This window comes from Pelobates fuscus, chromosome 1 (genome assembly GCF_036172605.1).
Source record: "Pelobates fuscus isolate aPelFus1 chromosome 1, aPelFus1.pri, whole genome shotgun sequence".
NCBI lineage: Eukaryota > Metazoa > Chordata > Amphibia > Anura > Pelobatidae > Pelobates > Pelobates fuscus.
This window is the reverse complement of record NC_086317.1, coordinates 424,565,105-424,588,102: the sequence shown is the minus strand read 5'-3', so window position 1 is coordinate 424,588,102 and position 22,998 is coordinate 424,565,105. Positions and strand designations below refer to the sequence as shown.

General features: G+C 42.2%; 1 protein-coding gene across 1 annotated transcript in view; it reads right to left on the bottom strand.

Annotated features, from left to right (window-relative positions):
- Window positions 1-22,998, bottom strand: part of WDFY2 (WD repeat and FYVE domain containing 2) — a 69,019-nt gene that overhangs the window by 27,836 nt on the left and 18,185 nt on the right. Inside the window, exon 3 of the mRNA XM_063444850.1 lies at window positions 18,586-18,659. Coding sequence (XP_063300920.1) covers window positions 18,586-18,659 — 74 coding nt within the window. The remainder of the gene's footprint in view (window positions 1-18,585; window positions 18,660-22,998) is intronic.

The following is a 22,998-nucleotide window of genomic DNA, read 5'->3' as shown; positions in this document are numbered from 1 at the left end:
CTCTTTATCCTTATCTGTTTTGTTTGCCGGCTTGCTGTTTACTGTGTACCAGACACCGGCTAGTCCTAGTTTACGCTGTCTCTTTGTGCCCTTGACCTCGGATTGTTACTGACTCTGTACTTCTCCTATATACGTCGAGTCCGGCCACTCTAAGGTCCGGTAGAGGTATCTGCCCTCTGTGTTGTCTTCTGTTTAGCTGAATCCTGCGTGTTGGGGTATATTTTCATTACATTAAGGAAGGCACAAGACAAGGAGAGAGTTATCTGATAAGGTGAGACGGGACAGGATCAAGCGGGCAAGTGGTGGGGCGAGAGTAAAGGAAAAGAGCAGCACACTGGTGAGACCTCACTTGGAGTATTGTACACAGTACTGGAGACCGTATCTTGTTCAGTAGCAGGGGAGAAAGTCTAAAGGGTAGGAAATGCATGATCTACGTGTGGTTGAGAAAGAGAATTGTTACATTGTTATTACTGTACCTAAACTATTTATGTATCTCTTAAAGTTATTTAAGTAAAAAAAAAAAAACAGCCATGCCTACCAAGGCAGTGTCAGCACAAGTGTATGGGTGTGTGTACTGGGAAGACTTTTGTTTTCACTAAACTTCTTGAAAATGATTAGACAAAATAAAAAAAAATAAAAAATTGATTACGGTACTTGGACTTCCCCTCATTACAAAGATACCCAAAATTGAGACTCCTTTTAAACATTAAGACTGGCAAAGCATCATGGGAGTTGTTCTGTAACATCCAGATACTGGATACCCCAGCTTTAACCCCTTAAGGACACATGACACGTGTGACATGTCATGATTCCCTTTTATTCCAGAAGTTTGGTCTTAAAGGGGTTAAAATACTTGCTTTTTTAACCATGCTCGACTTATTTCTTCCTTTGTTTTTTTTTTTTTTATTTACTCACGTCTGACTTTACAGTCAGTCACAATGTTAGAAAATGTTAGTGAATGATGGTGCTTCATTCGCCACATCCTTTGAGACCATAGGCCATGGTTTAGCACTTGTTTCAGATGAGTCTTAGCAGCTCTGATCCTACACTAAGCTCCCAGGAGCAGATTACATAAACATAGCTACATATAAAGCATTTGCCTGAGGCCACCATAACATGTTTACAAGGGAGAACCGTAGAAATCACACAGAGAAAATCTGAGGAGGGAAACATGGCAGAGGTTGTTTACAGGAGAGAACGTACAACTGGTAAAAACCACCTTAATGCTCACAATCCTCTGCCTTCTTTAGGATGCTTTCCCCGTGGAACAATATTTTAGGCAGCTGCTAGGATATGACAGTTCTCTATCTATACCATGCTCAAATAAAACAGAATTGTGTGGAGGAGGGGAGGGATTATCAATTGTCTTCTTAAAGGACCTGAACCATTTAATGCCATTCCGTTACATGCCCATCTCCCTTTTCTAGGTACGTTGCATGCGTAAAGAGAGTGTGCCATGTGTGTACAGACAAACCCTAAAGCATGAACAAAATGTCCTGCGCCCCCCCCAGTTTTGGTGTATGGGTACATTTCTATGAGTCTGGGCTAGTATGTTATGGGCATGAAGAAAACTAAAATTATGACTATGTATCTCTGTATAAACCTGGGTTATTCATAGAGTAAAATAATATTTTCCCCTAATTATAAATTAGTATTTTTAAGTAAAGATCACATGGGTGCACAGCATGTCCATGCTATTACAAAAGCAATTAATTGCATATAGTTGCAGCTATAATACCATTGCCCACCCCTCCCCCAAAAAACATTAAACAGGGAAACGAAAGCATTAACTTGGCTATAAATCTATAATTTTTAATGTGTGCCTACAGGGCACAGTATGGAACAACATAACCGTTTTCCTTGGTTGTCCTTCCATGCTAATAGGCAGTTTTAACAATTTTTTTTCTGAGTCAAATATAACCAGAGCCATGCACTGCATTACAGTCAGGTCCCCATGATGACTCTACCGCCATTTCATTCTGGTCTCATACCACCTGGCATTTGAATATATGATGGAAATTGTCAGTAAAGGAACACTAAGCTTTTTATAAAAAGCATTCATTTGGTCAGGAGGTCATCAGTACAGAAGTGTCAAAACTGCGTCAACCAATTGTTTCGCCACTGGACTAGAGGCAAGGTATGCCTTTATTTTACTGGTATAATTTGATAGGGAGAGTGGGCCAAGATAGGGGCAGCACTACCGCTAGGCAAACCAGGCAGCCAGTGGCGGAACTACTGGGATTTTTTAGGTCACGAGTCCGAACAAGCCACTTTGTTCCACCTGTCAGAGAGGCCCATGAGCTGGCTGGACACCTTAGCCCCCCCAGGAGATGGCCGGAAGTTCACAAAGGCAGAGAAAGCGCCTGCTTACCATAACGACAGGTGCCTACTCTCCAGAAATACAGTGTGTCTGGGAAAGGGGTGAGCATGGGCTGCAAAGGAGCATTCACACGCCTTCCTCACTCGTGCGCACTCTTTGGTGATGCCGGGAGCCAGAATGAGACATCATTTCAGCCCCGGCATCACTAAACAAAATGTGAGGGAGCCTTGAGAAAGAACAAGAAGATTAAGCATTCCTACACTAGACCCCAGGGGGAGAACCCACACCCACTCTCTCAAAATATAGAGAGGCTGGGTGAGCCTCAAAAAAGGTAAACTTACGGGGCGGGGTCTGACTGCCGACTGTGATGGCCGCCTAAAGTCGGAGCGCCCAAACTCGACCCCAGCAAACCCCAGGCTACCCGCCTTCACCTACCATGGATGTCCAGCCGCAAACCCACCAAAAAGGGCCCAAAAGACGCTCCATCAGTGGCGGAGATGCTCACGACCCAGAAGCCGACGCCTCGTGGTAACATGGCCGACAAGGGCCTCAACGAGACGGGCTCGCTAGATACAGCGACCGCAAATACAGCCCCTGAAGCCTCTTCCCTCGCCATCCTTCAATCCCTTGCTGAGGTGAAGGGATATTTGGTGGCAGAAATCAAGCGCACAGCGGCGGTGAAGGCCGAAATTGCCGCCATTGGGGCCCGCACAACCGAAACGGAGTGCAGAGTGGCACATATGGTTACGGCACAAAACGATACCGCAAAGCTCACCAACACCCTCCAGCAAAAAATTACTGACCTGGAGATTGAACTGGAGGACATTTCTAACAGGTCGTGACGCAACAACCTGCGTATCCAAGGCCTCCCGGAGACGATAAAGGAAGAAGACATAGAACAAGGGCTCATGCAAAATTTCCGCCAACAATTGCCGAACATACCAGACCACCAGGTGGATAGAGCACACAGAGTCCTCAGGGCCAAAGGCCCGAAGACCAGCCCGCCAAGGGATGTCATTATGAAATGGCACTATTTCACGACGAAAGAAGCCATCCTTAAACACAGCAGAACAAAACCATTTCAACACGAAGGGGCAGAGTTACAAATGTACCAGGACATCGCTCCAGCAACCCTCCTTCGTAGATGGGCATGGAAACCAGTCACGGATCTACTACGACAGAAAGGGATCCGATTTGCATGGGGGCTACCACTTCAAGATTATAGTATTCAATGGACCGTCACCGGCAATATTGCTGCCCTCTACCAACGTCCGAGACTTTCTGAAGAATCTGGATATACTGGTACCGGAGGACTTGCAAGTACCGGCAACTGGCATCACAGACCTACCACCCTTGCCTGATAGCTGGGAGGACCACGACTCCCGGTCGAGCTGAACCGTGGTCATATAGTAATGTATCTTACAACTCTGAACTTGCACACGTTAACTAGCATCTTCTATGTTACTTTATAAATTGTTGCTCTAAGTTAGGGCCTATTGGCGTTATGTATTACCGCTGGGATCAGGGCCGCCATCAGGGCATGACAACCATAACAGTTGTCATGGGCCCGGCGGCCCTGGGGGGCCCGGCCGCCCGGGCCCCACGTGTGGGGCCCATCGGGTGGCCCACACACTTAGGGCCACCCGATGAGCCCCCTCCTTCAGGGGCCCGGTCAGCGCTATGGCCGTTGTATAGCGTGACCGGGCCCCTTTAAAAAAAAAAAAAAAAAAGCAGCCGCAAGTGCTGCTGGGAGGAAGTGCTCACTTCCTCCCAGCTCACTCCGCGCGGGAGGAGCGCGCCCGCCCGCCCAGCCGTAAAGAGGGAGAGCCCGGCAATGAAGAGGGAGAGCCCGGCAATGAAGAGGGAGCAGCGCCGACTCCCATCATCCCCAGCCACCCTTCTGCAAAGAAAAGGTAAGAGACAGAAGGGTGGCTGGAAAATGAGCTGTGTGTGTGCATGTATGTATGTCTGTGTCTGTCTGTATGTCTGTCTGTCTGTATGCATGTATGTGTATGTCTGTCTGTCTGTCTGTGAGATGGCTTTTATGGTGCCATCTCCTAAACAACTTTGGGGCAGTTTGACAAAAACTTAGACCTTGACCATTACCTGGGGGTGCTGGTGGTAGTGCTGGTAATTATAGAGCTGTTATGGGGTGAGGTGTGTCACCAGCATAAACTGTGCTCCTTGATAAAAGTTGGGTAATGTAAAACATGTCCCATAAGATGTGCAAGCAGCAATGTATGTATCTGTATGTATGCATGTATGTGTATGTATGTGTGTGTGTGTGTGTGTGTGTGTGTGTATGTATGTCTGTGTGTCTGTATGCATGTATGTGTATGTGTGTCTGTCTGTATGTATGTCTGTATGCATGTTTGTGTATGTCTGTCTGTCTGTATGCATGTCTGTGTCTGTATGCATGTATGTGTATGTCTGTATGCATGTATGTGTATGTCTGTGTGTCTGTATGCATGTCTGTGTGTCTGTATGCATGTCTGTGTGTCTGTATGCATGTCTGTGTGTCTGTATGCATGTCTGTGTGTCTGTATGCATGTCTGTGTGTCTGTATGCATGTCTGTGTGTCTGTATGCATGTCTGTGTGTCTGTATGCATGTCTGTGTGTCTGTATGCATGTCTGTGTGTCTGTATGCATGTACGTGTATGTCTGTATGTATGTATGTGTGTCTGTATGCATGTCTGTGTATGTATGTCTGTCTGTCTGAATGTATGTCTGTCTGTATGCATGTATGTCTGTCTGTATGCATGTATGTCTGTCTGTATGCATGTATGTCTGTCTGTATGTGTATGTCTGTATGCATGTATGTCTATGTATGTAGGTCTGTCTGGATGCATGTCTGTCTGTCTGTCTATGTCTGTCTGTATGCGTGTGTGTCTGTGTGTCTGTATGCATGTATGTGTATGTATGTCTGTCTGCATGTCTGTATGCATGTATGTCTATGTATGTATGTCTGTCTGGATGCATGCCTGTCTGTCTGTATGTCTCTGTCTGTCTGTCTGTATGCGTGTATGTCTGTATGCATGTATGTATGTCTGTATGCGTATCTGTCTGTCTGTATGTCTATGTGTGTATGTATGTATGTCTGTGTGTATGTCTGTCTGTATGTATGTATATGTCTGTATGCATGTATGTATGTCTATGTATGTGTATATGTATGTCTGTATGTCATTATATATGTATATATGTATGTCTGTATGTCAGTATGAATGTATGTCTGCATATTATTATGAACGTAGGTCTGTGTGTATGTATGTCTGGATGCATGTCTGTGTGTATGTCTATGTCTGTCTGACTGCATGCACGTATGTCTACGTATGTATGTCTGTCTATGTATGTTTGTGTATGTCTGTATGCATACATGTATGTCTGTATGCATGTATGTCTGTATGTATGTCTATGTATGTGTATATGTATTTCTGTATGTCATTATATATGTATATATGTATGTCAGTATGAATGTATGTCTGCATATTATTATGAACGTAGGTCTGTGTGTATGTGTGTATGGATGTCTGTATGCATGTATGTCAGTCTGTATGCCATTATGAATGTATGTGTGTATGGATGTCAGTGTCTGTATGTATGAATGTGTGTGTGTGTGTGTGTGTGTGTGTATGTATGTATGTATGTCGGTGTCTGTATGTATGTGTGTCTGTCTGTCACTATGTATGCCTGTGTGTATGTCTCAGTATGTGTGTGTCAGTATGTATGCCTGTATGCGTGTATGTCTGTTTCAGTATGTGTGTCTGTTAGTATGTATCAGTGTGTCTGTTAGTATGTATCAGTGTGTGCGTTTGTGTCTGTGTGTGGACCCAGTGAGCGGTATTTGGAGGCGGGCCTCAGGGGGCCCAGACCCTGAGCTGAGTTAGGGGCCCCAAAATTTCTGGTGGCGGCCCTGGCTGGGATATGGGGGAAAGGAGAGGGAGACACCTGAGGCCTATAGAACACAAACCTGGGAGGACAAGGGCCACATGGGAGCTCCTACACCTACCCACACATGCACACACGAGTGCACCGCACACTGATCCACCTGAACACCAAGTCTGTACTACGTTATGGCACAAAGTTGGGGAGGGGGGGGGGAAGAAACCGAAAAAAAAGGGGAGGACAAAAAAAAAAAAAAGGTGGGAGAAACAATTATAATAGACAATTAGCTATGATTAAACACATTGGGCTACATGTTATATGCAGAGGAAAATGTGGGACTGAGATGCATGTAATATTAAGGACATACGACAGAGGCCATTAATTGCCATAGACCTAACATAATGCCACTGTCAAAAGAGCGGCAGTCGGTCTTTAAACCAGGGCTTGGGGGGGCGGAGCCTGCAAGCCTGACAAGCGGACGCCATCTCTGAGAGCTCCTAAACTACAGACTGAATCCGACCAAATATCAAAGCAACTAAAGCCCATCCGACCCTCTTATCGCCACAGCTGGGTCCCCAGAGCCATAACGCATCGATAGATGCCTTTCTTTATCGCGACAATGCACTCCAAACCACGGCGCAAATCTGCGGCCTACAACACACCCCTGAGCCTGGGACTGGAAGCACTCCTCCGCGGCAGCACCATACAACCCCCGCAGGGAACGGCGCCCATCACCTACCTGCCGCAACCGGAACACCGGACCGCAATGGGGAGACGCTCCCAAAAGCCAAACACAGTGGCTGACGGCAGAGACATTGGGGACATGCTGAGACAGCCCATGCAGCCTAAGCTGACCCCTGCTGGAGACCGGAATGAGGAGAATCGGGCGCAGGACAGACAAGAGGCTACACCGACCACCCAGGCAAGTCTCCCACACATACTTGACAACCCGGACGGGTCTGCACCCTCAACAAAGCAGGACTTGAAACTCCTGCTTAATGACATCCAACAAGTGTGGGCTGCTGACCTCAGGGCTTTGAGAACTGACATACAGGCCATAACTGACAGAGTACAAACCTCTGAAAAGGACATATGTACTGCCAGAACTGACATTGTTGCCCTTAAAGAGACAGTACAACAATTGCAAACCACTCAAGTCACACTGTCACACCAAATCTCAGCCCTGGAGGACAAACAGCGCAGGAACCACATAAAAATCCGTGGCATCCCTGCTGCGGTGACCGCAGAGGAACTCCCTCATTACGTACGTAGATTAATCACGTCCATACTGCCCCACACAACAGCCAAAAAGATGGCTCTGGACGGAGTATATCGCATATCGGGCACACCTAAAGCACCAACTGGAACAGCACGAGACGTTATCCTCCGCTGCTTATCCTCACAAGATAGGAACCAGATCATGATGGCACTGAAGAATAAAGCACCTCTGCCCTTTGAAGGCTCCTCGTTAACATTTTATCAAGATCTCACCAAAAATACCCTAGTCTGGAGGAAGTCAATGGGTACAGTTACCTCTCAACTACGATCTGCAGCCATACCCTACCGCTGGGGAGCCCCAGGAACGCTTGTAGTAACCCACAATGGACATACTCACACACTCACGTCACTAGAAGGGGCACCGGCCTTCTTCCAAGCACTGGGACTAACGGACAACCATCAGGACCCACTGGCGACCACCCCTGGGGGCACGTGGGACCCTGCCCACATCACCCCCTTCGTCCCAAGAGCCGGAAGCTCACAGGAAACCGACGGCTGACAGCTAATGGGGACTGGGCCAATGATTATGGCTATGGCACCTGCCCAAAAAACAGCTGGGGCAAAACCGGCACAAGCCGTTATACCTGTTTGATCTAAGTTGCATATGTATATTTGTTTTTTGATTACTGTTTATCTCTCAAACATACGCTCCAGTCCACTGCTCTACCAGAGCTGTAGAACCCGCAGAGACAAACACCTTGAGGCACACTGACGCCACAACCCCTCCCCCCCGCCACCCCCATGGTTAGGGGCAACACATAAAGAGGAGGTCCCACATCTCACCTCAGGCACCTTGGCAGTGCGCCTAGCGACACACGGCCACATACCTAAATACGACAGACACTAGGCAAAAGACACCCCACACCTGGGGACCTCCCGCAGAATACCACGGACATACGCATGGGAGGCCACTAAGAGCCTCCACATAGAATCCCATAAAATCTCACACATCACAAGGGCACACCTAAGAGCCCCCTTCTTTCCCGAGATACCCAACACCCATCACACCTCTCAGATGCGCCCACAAAAAAACATCTCCTGTTATAACGCATACAAGAGAAAATGTTGACAAGCATGTTTCATATCTTGTTATTAATCCTGTTTTAAAAAAAAAAAAAAAGTGCAGCACAACATGACTATGCTATACGGAACAGTTAATATCTCTCTAAAACCCTGTACTATTGATGAATCGTATATTTACCTCTGCACTCAAAAATAATAATAATAAAGAAAAAAAAAAAAAGAGCGGCAGTCTCGGGTCACGAGAACTGGCGCGTCCGCTTCAACCCGGGAAAGCGTCATTGAGATAGAGAAAATGGAAGGCCCACCCAGACGGCAATGCACCCCCCTGGGAACCACCCCTCCCAAGTCGCAAGGATGTATCAATGACTGCAGGGATGGGGAGGACACATAATGGGTCGGGCAGCCTACACAGGCACTAACAGGGGGCACGAGTTCCACATAATACCACTGAGCCTAAAATGAGCAGCACAATCCTGAGACTAATACCCATGGGACCAGATGTCACAGAACCCCTACTATATGGCCCAAAGCTCAACAGAGGAACCTGAATTAATGGACTTACAAAAAACAATTACGCAGAACTGAGCTGCAACATAAACAAATAGCCACACAAACCACAGCAAGGGACTTACAAGAAATTAGGCGAATGATCAGAGAACTGATGGTGGACAAAGTACGCCACACAAAAAGACTCTTCTACGAGAAGTCCAATAAAATGGACATCCTTCTCGCAAGAGCCTTACGGCTCAAACCAAACAAGATCACAACAATAATCGTCAGAAACAAACAAGGAACGATCCTTACAAACCCCACAGACGTCAATGACGAATTCACACAGTTCTTTAAAAAGCTCTATGATCACTCCCCCGCCCTGACAGAGTCCAACACTGAGTACATGGCAGAACTCAAGACCATCCTCACCAAGGCCCAACTCCCGAAACTCGCCACAAACCTGACAGAGCCCTTGGGAGCGCCCATAGACGTGGACGAAGTAGTAACAGCTATTGCAGGGCTCAAGGGGAACCCAGCTCCAGGTCCTGATGGTTTTGATGGCACATGCTATAAAACCTTCAAAGACGAGCCAACACCACACCTAACTAAAATGTACAAACAATGGATGGAGGGAGAAAAGCCGCACCAAGACCTTTCGACAGCAGACATAACCCGTATCCCTAAACCAGATAAGGATACCACACACATCGCCAATTACCGGCCCATATCCCTCATACATTTTGACCTTAAAGCATATGTTAAACTACTAGCCAACCGACTGAATCCACTCCTCACCAGATGCATACATGCTGACCAAGTGGGCTGTCCCCACAACGCAGTTATACGAGAACACACGAAGGGCTGCAGATCTCATGTGGCGGGCTGGGAAGAAACAAACGCCTACTCTGATCCTCTCCTTGGATGCGGAGAAGGCGTTTGATAGGGTCTTATGGCCCTTTCTTTTCATGCTACTGCGCGACATGCATCTACCGGACACATTCGTCACCGCATTCCACGCCCTATACATGAACCCCAGAGCGCAGACACTAGTGCCTGGAACAACGCAACGCCCTTTTGCCCTCAAAAATGGTACACGACAGGGATGCCCCCTGTCCCCCCTCCAATTTATTTTGGCCCTCCAACCTCTACTGCGGCTCATAAGGGAACATCCAGGGATCAAGGGCATCAGGATAACAATGGAGGAGTTTAAAGTCTCGGCCTATGCCGATGATATATTGCTGACCCTAACCGACCCAAAAGACTGTGCCAAACCTCCTCGAACTACTAGAAACGTATAAACGCATCTCGGGGTACAAGATAAACGTTGATAAAGTCGGTGGGCATGCCCATCGGACTCTCCGATTCAGACGCCAACTGGCCGGCTCACACCTATAACCTGAACATTAGCCGACGGCCAATTAAATACTTGGGGGTTGCACTCCCACCCGACCCCAACGACTTATACATGGAAAATCACAAACGCCTGTTGACCACCCTAATAAAAGACCTTACCAAGTGGCAAGACAAACCCATATCGTGGATAGGACGACTGCATAGCGTCAAGATGAACATTCTGCCGCGCCTCCTGTTCCTCTTCCAGGCACTACCGGTACAGGTCACCAAAGGAGACCTCAAACCGATCCAAACTGCCATAGATGACTTTATATGGGCAGGGAAGAGGCACAGGATTGCGAGACAAACCCTCTATACACCCAAAAGTAGAGGAGGGCTGGGACTGCCCAGCCTCCACGCCTACTATTTATCGGCACAATTAGCACAAATAATAGAATGGCACTCACCGCCAGACAGCCACAGATGGGTTGATCTAGAAACACTGCTTATGAACACAGATCTCCCACAATATTGGATATGGGTCCCCAAATCTGACAGACCGGAGATTTCCATGACCTGCCCAGCAATCCTGAACTCGATCAGGATATGGGACTCTACAGCCCACAAATACTCCTTAACACACCCAATCTCACCACTCACACCGTACCTACGCAACAATGCCTTCCCACCCGGCCTGACAGCTAGGGATTTTAAGGGCATCGAAAACACGGGAATCCAAAGATATCACCAACTATACCATGCAGGTGCTATCAGAACATTCGAAGACCTCAATACCTTAGCTCCACTAACCACTAAGGATCACTTAAGATTTATTCAACTCCGGGACTTTGCTGGACGGGCACAATTGAGGAAATCAGCCAGTGCCAAACTAACCTTCTTTGAAACGCTGTGCATGTCCAATGGACCACGTACCGGCCTCATCACCCTCCTTTATACCCAACTAAGCGCACCATCGGATAAGACATACACCCCCACATATATGTCAAACAATGGGAAACCGACCTACAACAAACACTAGAGGGGGGAGAATGGCAAGACAAATGGGAAGCAGCAACAAACGCATCCATATGCGTACTACACCAAGAACAATGTTACAAAACACTTATGAGGTGGTACACCACCCTGGTCAAACTGTACCGCATGGGCAAAACAACCATTGACACATGCTGGAGTGGGTGTGGAGAGAAAGGCACATATATACACATGTGGTGGACATGCCCCAAAGTAGTGACATTTTGGGAGGAAATAGCCCGACTTTTGACGGAAGTGCTTCACAAAACACTTACATCGGACCCTTGGTCATTATTGATAGCTAGGCCAGTAGGCAGTCTGATCAACAAAGAACAAAAACTGTTCAACAAACTAACCCTAGCAGCTAGAAGAGCCATAGTACAAACCTGGCTACACACCGATATGCCACAAATGGAAAAAGTCATCCGTAATATCAAAGAGGACCATCTCATGGATAAACTAACAGCACAAATAAGAGACACATACCCCCTGTTCCTCAAAACATGGGAGCCATGGGAAGACTATACTAACCGCTGATGACTGAATGGACATAGGGTTGAAATGCCTTTCGTAAATACCTGGACGCGGCCCCGGGTGCCGGCCACCCCATTCTGGCAAACACCAAACCTGCCCTGTCCCTCCCCCCACCCCCCACGACATGACATGCATGAAATTATAAATAAAGATTTAAAAAAAAAAAAGTAAACTTAATTTGTGATTATGTGAGAGAGAATGTGTATTCGTGAGTGTGTGTCAGTGAGTGTGTGTCTGTCAGTGTGAACGTGTGTACGCCAATGACTTTCTGACAAACATACACTCACTGACACTTGTTTTTTTCCCTTCTTGTAAAATGAGTTTCCGAGAAATACAATTTTCTATTTCCTCCTTAAGATATATAAATCTACCACTAGCCCAATAGGTAGGCCTATAATAAGTGGAATGCCAGAGTTTATAGAGATTCTTTTTTTTTTTGCAAAATATGCACAATCAGCGAGATCAAATTTAAGAGACACTAAGCACCTTGTACAGGAACTAGAGTCTTTTGAGTGGGAAAAAAGATTTCATGTGGGTTTCTTTTAAAGTATTGTCACTGTATTAGGTTATTGATCATTAAATGGGACTGCAAGCCTTAAAGGAAGAATTTAGAAAAAGATGTCGACGTGGAACCTCAGTTTGGCCATTTTCTTTTTGAATACATTTCCTTCATTTTAACACAATTATTTTTTTTAATACAGAATTTTTTCTACAAATAAAGGGGACGCCTATAGGCAGATTAGTTGATGGCGATAGTCCAACCTTCACTATGCTTCAGCGCCGGTCTTCACTCAGCAGAGAAAGGGTCAATCCTCACAATGTATATACATTTTTCAGACTACAAAACTTGAATTTGAAGAACTGTATATAGTTTGTGTTAATGAACAACAACTTTAATATGAAACTGCTTTGTCCACTCTTAGCATGCTAGCAAAGCACCTCGTGTTACAAATCTATATTAAGCTTTTTTATTCTTAAAAATTAATTTGGGTATGAAGTGATTATTCTGTACACTGCTAAATCATACAAAAAGACTGACGTTGATAAATATCTCAATGAAAGGAGACAAAATGGCATTGAAAGAAAAAAACAGTACTGTCTGATTGAAAACCAGAAATTTAAATATTGAAGAAAAAGAAAAAAAAAAAAAGGTAATATAAAGGTAAAAAAATATGACATAGGCATAATAAAGGGTCAGAAGGCGACACTGTTCTAGAATACTGGTGAAAGTACAGCAGTAGCTGGTATCAGTACTAGTATTCTGCTGATAACACGTATCTGGTTACAGATGGTAGGTATTAGATTAGATGGAAACTTGCAAGATACTGTGAAAGGGATCTTGATATTTAATACAGAATGCTGAAAGCAGAAACTTGATAGAGTAAACTGTAATTTATAGATTAATTCCAAACATGGCAATAATCCATTAAAGAGTATCTATAGTGTCCAAAACAACTTTGTCTCTTTAAAAAGAAGCATTCAATTCCATGCACACATTGTACTAGCACTTTTGAAGAGTTTTTTTTCCTCCCACCTGTCAACCTCCCACAAAACATTCTTCTAATCTCCTTCTAATCTCCACCCATAGCAACCACCATGCATGTGCAGTGGTTATTATGGAAACTCCCAATCTGGTGCAAGCAAGCACTGGCTAGGCAGTATAAGAACTGAGTGACTGACGTATCTCTGCTCAGACGCCAGCAAGCTGGCAATAAAGCAGGGCAAATCAGTGAACAGCAAAGTAGAAGCATGGGCGGACCAGAGGTGGGTTCAAGGACAATGGGCAGGTGAGCTGACTATCTATACGATTACATTGTTTAACATGCAGTTTGAAGTGCAAATTAGCAATCACAGGTTGTATGGTGTAGTTTCAGCTAACAGGACTTGAATACAAGGGGGAAGTGGGCAGAACCCTGACACAACACAACAAGGTAGACCCAGTAGAGTCTTATAGAGATAGATTGTGGGCTTATTTACTAAAACAGCATGTTGGAATGTTCAGTTTAACACAGTAAAGGAGTTTAAGCATGAGTGGGATAGGCATAAGGCTAATCCTAACTATAAGATAAGGCCAGGGACTAATGAGAGTATTTAGAAAATTGGGCAGACTAGATGGGCCGAATGGTTCTTATCTGCCGTCACATTCTATGTTTCTATGTATACCTCTCTAATGAGATTGTGGTGGGAGAGCAAAGACCAAGGAAAGCAGTTCCATGATCCTTTAAGCAGCACATTATAAAACAACATCAAGAAAATCTTCACTGCTATTTTTTTTTTTTTTACTTGGAAATAGCTCAGTGGTGAACGAAAGCCTCAGAGGCATTAACTCTGAGTCACATGCTTGGGTTTTGCAAGATGAACTCAGACTTTCAACTTTTCTATGAATACCATTAAATTGGGCAACAACAAAAAGATCAAGGGATGCACTACAACACATTACAAGAGTACTTTTCCTGGTTTTATACTTTGATATCACTATTATTTTCCTATACAAAATTATACACTCTTTATTATGTATGTGTGCAATACATGAAGCTTACTCCATGCCTCACAAAAGAGCTATATTTATATTCACACAATGTCATATTTAATTACTATAGCGAAACACCAGCATTTAGCAAGTTCTTAGGAAATTAACTACAGTATATTTCATAAAGTGCATGTAATATCTCACAAAACATACACACAGATATGCTCTTTGAGTAAAAAAATTAATTAAATAATTTTTAAAAGGGAGAAGCGGCATAAAACCATTTGTTTCCCCAAAGTTTCCTTTGAACAACCTGTGTAAAGTACAGCGTACAGGATAATGTGCTAGTTATAAATGCTCATTTAAGGTACATGTCTATTCTCTCGGCCACTCCAGGCTTTTAAGAGGCACTCGAAGCACTAAAGCTTTTTGTGGTGGCTATGGTGTAAGGAGTATTTGGATGCAGTTTTTGTCAAATGTTTTTTTTTTTTTTTTTTATTATTCCGACAAAAACTAACAATAAAGAGGCTTTCCCAACACCCAAAGCTGGAGCTGTGGTCATTGCAAATTCCGCTCTCATTATCTATCCAAAGACATCAATAATAAGATGTGAGCAGTGCGCCAAGCCAGCTTCAATGCTCACAATCCAACGATGCCCATTCAAGGTTCTACATAGGATGTGGATGTTCACTTCCAAATTATTCAAGCAGCGGAGTGGGTTTCAATATAAGGTGCCAGGAAAAGCCCGATTTGTGTTTTTCACAAATCGCACAAAAAATGGTTTGGAAAAGTACAGGTGATGGCACATAAATATTATCTGTACCATAACCACTACAATGAACTGTAGGGGATATGGTGCTTAGAGTGCTGATTTATGCGACAAAAATATGGACAGGAAGTGACAATTACGTATCGTGCATGGCATTATGGGAGTGTTGTGGAACACCATTTTTTAGAGGTACTGTATATGGGGCAGTTTTTAAAACTGCCTTAAATTAATAAATACGCAGTTATAGTGCTTAGAGAGTGTTTTAATAACAGTGAGCTTGAAAATCAAGAAACATTGAGGATATATTCTGTCAGTGTTGTTGTCCAATAAGTAGACTATAAGATATAGATATACATGGATATACACTGTTAAGTGGACTGGGCTATGCTAAACTCTCAGAAGAGCCAGGACCAGTGGCTTTGTTTGTTCTCCTTGAAAGCCTGAGGTGTAACACCATGGTAACAAATTTAAAATATTTTCATGCTGAAACAACGCACACAGAGGGTCTTTGCACCACAACAACTCAGCAAGCTAAAGAGTTTATGGAGCTTAGAGAAACCCAGCAAGCACATTAAACCAATAATATGTAAAATTCTAAATGTCAAAACAGTAAAATGTTTCATGTTGTACTACTGCACAGATAGGGCCTTGCACCATAACCACTCAGCAAGCTAAAGTGGTTTTGGTGCTTTAAGTAAACCTTTAATAAATTAAAGCAATAAGATGTTAAACTTGAAGCAGTAAATGGGGAAAAGGTAGGTAGTTGTGTTCATTGTTCCATGAATGCATGTAAGTAATTATCTGCCGTTTGTGAGATTTCTTTGTATTTTGAGTGTCCTTGTTTTTTTATTACCAACAACAGCAATGAAATGCACTATTACTCCAACTAGGTCAGTCATCAGTGGAAGGCTTTCAGTATTTTCCTTTGACAACGTGTCTGTTTGTATCTGCGTATCCCTGGGTATCACTCTGTACAAAATCCATTCTCAGGGATGTGCATTGACCCTGGGCAACAGACAATCGCTCACGTGGACCAGGCATATCGGCTGAGAACAAAACCACAAATGTACTCCCACTACATTCTTATTGTGCTCAATTAAATCAAGAGTGACTGCAGGTACAGTAAAACAACACAGTTTCATCATGTCCCAAGGTAGAAAAATGCCAACTTATGACAGTAACGCTATAATATGTATTCATCAACCTGCACAATAATCTTAAATAAAAAGTGCATTAACAGTAAGAATATAGTGAGATTTCACTGGCGTGATGAAAAATAACGGCCTCCCTAAAGTCAAACCCATCTGCTTCTTTTGTGATTAATAAGTAAGCTTAGGTTCTCATTATCTGTATAAGTTAGGATGGCATTGATAGATTGAAAGCATGACAGATTCTTATCCCAGTGCTATAGCAATAGAATATTTTTTACATAAATACTTGTTCTTGAGCTACTTATGAGAGGAGCAAAAAGGTTCTAGTAAAGGGATAACAATGTAACACAGCAGAATATATGAAAAGATTAAATCTCAACAAAATGAACAAAAAGATCCGTACTCATGTCTGTCTGTCTGTACACTGCTATTAAACATCCTCGTTATCACAGTGAAAGCAGAGAGGAGAAGCTTTTGATGCCGGAGAAACACTATGTTTTCGTTAAGGCATTTGCAAGTATTTTACATAAATCTGAATGATAGTGCCCAACCTACACAATGAATTAATTAAAAAGAGCTTTGTTAGGGAGAATGTAGCAAGATTCATTTAGTTTGCAATTATGTCCTTAAAAATAGTGTCAACTTTTGACCCTGTAGATTGTTATATTTAATTGATTTCCTAATTAATTCTGTGATCTGAATGACTGGATTACAGAGGGTTTCTTTCCCCTATGGTATGCCTGAACCATATGGCTCTAACTCTCGGCCTCATATCACACAATTGCAAAACACCATCAACTACAGGCGATACCTTACACTAAAACAGATTATGGGAGTGACACAGTAATTAGATATCTGGCTCCTGTGTCCAATCATCTGCTACACATTCTAACTGTCAGAACACAATTTAAACATCTGCAAGTCAGGTTTTTGCATGTAAATTGCAATGTATTTACTCATTTGGCGTAGAGGTCTCTCGTATTATTAATAGGATATGTTGCCCACTATCTAAAAGGTTCGCAAATACCTAGAAAATAAGCAATGCATCTCTATATTCTGATAGCACACATTTGGTGCAGATGTACTGCAGTGTCAATGCCATAAAGGTACCTTTGCATTTGGTGCAGTCTCCCGTCAAAAGCGCATTGTGCATACTGGGATGACAGGAGCATCATTTGGGAGAAGGGAGTTGTTTACTCAGATACTTGTATCAAATTCTGGTGCCCAGGTTACAGGAAGCATATGTAACTTTTAGGTAAGTATGTTTTAAAGGGACAGTATAGTCACCAGAGCCACTACAGTTTAATGTAGTGGTTCTGATGGATATAGCATTTGTCTGCACGCTTTTCAATGTAAACGCTGCCTTTCAATGTTTACACTGCTGACTAGTAACACCTCTACTGACAGTCACTCAGACGGCCACTAGAGGTGCTTCCTATGTCAGTGCTGCACTAAAGTCACAGTTTTACAGATGGTGAGTAAGAAAGTATATTATCCAACAGTACTTCCGGCAAAATGTACAAATCATTATGAATTTTCGAGGTAGAATCTCATCTGATGGTATAGGACACCTCATAGATCTTATATATTCCAGGGAGCATCCTCTGACTATTGGATGGATTGTTCTCAGTCCGGTAAATTTTTTACAAATTTGGTGGAATTGCCAGAAACTAGTTCCAATATGGGAAAAGGTTTTTAACACGATTTCTAAATTAACCGGAAAAACTTTAGAATTCAACCCTGAAGTAGTTTTTCTTTGTCTATACCCACACAAGCTTCCCAAACAGTTATCAAAATTAACTTATATAGCTTTCCTATGTCTGAAAACACTCACAGCCATGCAATGGAAATAATTAATAAATTGGAAACGCTGGCATCGAATACTTTGGCCTCCTTTGATAAGACATGGAAACCAAACACCAATTCTTTCATACAACTTACTTGGTTTGGCCTGCAGAGGTTGTGTTTCTAATTGATTCATCCACAGGGATGCTAGACTGGGTTGAGCTACACATTGTTTGTTGATTTTTTACCTCTTTTCTTCCATTATAATAATCCATATGTACAATATTACATGATGACACTTATTAGTTAGCATATTCAAATATGTTGATACTTAAGTCAGGACTGGAAGCCTTTGTATTACGCATGTTACTACAATATCTCATGTATGTGTCATTATTATGCTGGACTTTATGTATGCTGTACCTTAACCCATCAACATATTGATAGGGGAAAAAAATTACATTATATTTTACATTGGGGACAGTTATTTATAAAACATTTTTCCATTATACTTACTGAAATGGAACCATTGTCTAGCCCTATGTTCAGCCTTCTGGTTTCCGGGTTAAAAGACATACATGAACATGGAGCTGAAAGAAATGAACATGGGGTGATGTTAACAAGGCAATGCTTTCACAAATCTGTTTAGATAGCCATTCTATATACACCAGCGATGGCTGACCTTGGCATCCAAGATGTCCCTAAACTACATTTTGTCTGAAGATCCTTCACTGGGCATCAAGTAGCTCATAAACATCCAGTTTGCCATGTTTTGCTCTCACAGCATGGCCCTATATACTAAATAAGGTAAAATTGATCTTTCCAAACCAACACATAGCAGACACTGAACAGAACATGAAGAGCCCTTAAACATCTTTCTGGTACAGAAGATCTTTGAAGCCATGGCCTAACTTATCCTGGTGGGATTTAGGACCTCAGAAGTTGGAGACTCTCAGCTAAGTCACCCTGTTTACCTGGTAACCTATAGGCTTTATTCCATTCCAGAAGATATCTTAAGAAGGGCACCAGTGTTCATGACAATTCAAATTAATCCAGGTTGGGCTTAGCAACAGTTTGTTATGACAAGCTACACACAAGGAGCAAGAAGAAACTGCCTACCTTTAGCCCTCCGCCCAAGCAGGCCATTTTCCTGTAATCTTCCCTTCAGTACGCAGCCAGGTGGCTCATGGAGTACACACTTCCAGTACCCTTACATATTAAGTCAGTCCCAATTCGTCTGGATTGTTTATGAAACCAGGCTGCATTCACCTAATCATTCATGCATTACGAAGGTGCTGCTGGGATTCATTGAAAAGGTACAGAATCAGGCGCACTCCAGTTTCACTATAAACCATCTTCAAAGTTTACAAAAATTATAAGTTAAAAAAAAAAACACCTGACACCTGAGAGCCCATCTAAAAAGCCACTGCAACTGAACAGTTGAGTACATGGAATGTTGTGGTACTGCGAATTTGCTGCGGACCATTTCAACTCGTGAGTAGAGGAGGGCAAGGAATGAATTGTTAAACAGAATAGTTACAGGCAGTAATGAGGTTGGATGCCTGGAATAATTCAAGACTTGAATAAATTGGATCCAGGAGAGGACAGCTATAGCTAGAGGCAGGATAGACTTAACTAACTTAGACAAGGAGAGGTGACAACAAACTTGGCTTGAATGTACTTTGCAAGTACTGTCAATCAAGAATTTTTTTTTTTTCCAGAGACAGGACTGATTTGATTTGACAAGAAGTACGAGCAGAGAGTTAGATATGGCTGGAATGGGCTGGACGCTGAATGAATAATGCGATTGAACGTTCCAAGGTCATACAGTTATACTTGGAACAGTAACAGGCAAAATGCCAGTAATATCACATGATAGGGATATAAAATGATCAAAACAGACTATTATAGATGTATGTTAACATTATAAAGAGAGTTTCTTTTATCAAGATCCTGCACCTAAAAAGTAATAGGGAAAGATAAAAAGTTTAGATGTAAGGGAAACAATGTGTCGGTTTTTTTTCTCTTGGGAAAATCTTTATTTTACTCCAATCCGATACGGATGATATAGGGAAACAAAGACAATGATAATCAGCAAAATAACAGAGAGAAGCAATGATATGTTAAATTTGCGAATGTTTTCATGCAGTAAGGCAACAAATCCTACATGTTCGTTGCAAATCCACTGCATTTGGGAATTCTGTCATATACATAGCTGTAAACTGGCTGACTTTCCAAGGCATCTCAAACTCTGCAGGGAGCAATGCCCAAACCAGGAAGTAGTCAGCCAATCAGAATGCCCAGTAATCTCTTTTTTTTTTATGGTGAATTCTGACCTGATCTCATAAGGAAAAACTTTATAGAATGTATGAGAAACGAGAAATAAAAGAAAAATAAAGTGTGATACAGAGAGGTACGTAAAAAATTAAGTAAATAATAAAACAAAAGTGTAACACAAAGAGTGGTAAATACTTTTTTTTTTTTTTTTTTTTTTAAAGTGAAGTGTAAGACTCAGGAATGGACCATGCAGCACGTAAGCACATATTACAAAGTGAAAAACAAAAAACTTAAACATAACAAAACAGAATGAGGCATCTACAATAACAGAAAGTAATAATATCCAATTACACTAGAATTGCTTTGGTAAGTGGTACTTAAAGAAATTATTTATATATACATACATATATATATATATATACATATATATATATATATATACACACACACACACACACACACATTTTTATTTTATTTTTTTTAACTGGAGTCTTTAGTTTACAGCACTTTTCCTGACCATTTAGACACTGAACGTATTAGAAATCAGCGAAACTCTCCTTTATCCAACATTACTGATGCTGAAGCATTGGGACAGACCAACAGATAAGGAAAGAGGAGAATGGCTAAATTAACTGTTACTTATACGCGTGTGTGTGTGTGCATATATGTGTCAGTGTGTATATGTACATGTGTGTAAGTGCCTCAGCATTCAAATGCTAACACTACAAACAAACACACCCTGCATTCAAACGCCAACACTGGCCCCAACTACACCACTGCATTCAAAAGCCAACACTGCACACAGCTCTGCATACAAACTCAAACAAATACAACCCTGCATTTAAACGTCAACAGTACACACAACTACACCACTGCATTCAAAAGGCAACAGTACATACAAGCACACAACTGCATTCAAATGCTAGCACTGCACATAAATACACTTGTTGTTAATGTTAGAAAGTGATAACTTACTTTTATGACATTATGTGAAGTTTTTCCTTTCTGTCTGCTTTTTTGTATGTATATTTTGTGCAGCTGGCCCTCAATACATATTTTAGTAAACAATTTGACCCTCCAGAACAAACGAGTTTGACACCCCTAGTTTAAAGTAAACCTGTCACTCCAGGTTCAATATTAGCAATAAACAGATCCAAAAGGCAGTAAATGTATCATTTAACATAGATATAATTATATATTTATGTGTTTTGGACAACTCAACTCTAAATTCAGGGATGCTATTTCATTGGAACAGAAATCCTATTCCGTGGGTGGGTCTGGATAATAACAGGGACGATCTCTAAATTAAATTGTAGCTACGCAGCATGCATCAACCTATTCATACTCGCAACAAAAGTCAAGAATGCTCTGTTATAAGGCAGGCATGATAAAATTGGTAGTCAAAGGCATACCTGTAACACACCAGGAACGATGTTAATATTCATGTCAGCTATACAATGTACAATGTATAATGTCAGCGAATGATGTAACAAGACTTTCACACAAAAATAAAATAAATAAAATGGAACATGAATGTTACAAATAAAAGATACATTTCGAGTAAAAAAAAAATAAAAAAAGTCGAGAATGCCTGGAAACAAACTTACAATATTTCAGTTCCGGATATAAACCTATCACATTGTTTTGTGTTTCACATACCTGTCTGACATTAACTAGACAATTTACAACAGCGCATTCTAGGTGTAACATGCAGGAGACTGCCAAAGTGGGGGGGGGGGGGGGGGGTAGAGGTTTCTGAAAGCCTTTCCGCAGGCTTACACTCTAAACTCTTTGATTCCTAGGTTTCCATATTTATCCTGAATTACAGGCAAAATAATAAATCTAACACAGTTTAGTTTGTTGCAAATAGGATAGGGGAAAATCTGCTAAACACAAGCAAAATAAAGAAACATAGCGTATAACTGTGTGGGGACTGGTGTTAATGTGTAATCACAATTGGACACTCACAAATTAGTGGAGTTAAAACAGCCTTGAAAGGTATCTCTTCAGTATCCAATGTGTTGTCCCTCTTCACATATTCATCAGCAGATGGATGTATATATCTCAGAAGACAAAATATATACAGAAATTGTAGTGCACTTCCAGAGTTTAAGTAAAAAAAGTTTTAATAACTTACATTCAGGTAAAAAATAAACAGCATGTCACCATAAGACGTCCATTGAAGTGCACTACAATTTCTGTATATATTTTGTCTTCTGAGATATATACATCCATCTGCTGATGAATATGTGAAGAGGGACAACACATTGGATACTGAAGAAAGAGATACCTTTCAAGGCTGTTTTAACTCCACTAATTTGTGAGTGTCCAATTGTGATTACACATTAACACCAGTCCCCACACAGTTATACGCTATGTTTCTTTATTTTGCTTGTGTTTAGCAGATTTTCCCCTATCCTATTTGCAATATATCTATTGAAGACAGGAGGAAGTCTTCGGGGATTCATCCAGGACACCTCACCCAAAATTCAGGGGAAGTCCCGGTTTGCTCTAAAATTTATACATTTCTCACTGGGGTTGTGTTTCACATATATTGTTGTTTTTGTTTGTACAGTTTAGTTTGTTAACAGGTTGTATCACAGAAACAAAACAGAGTAAAAACCTACAAAAAGAAAAAAAATATATAATATT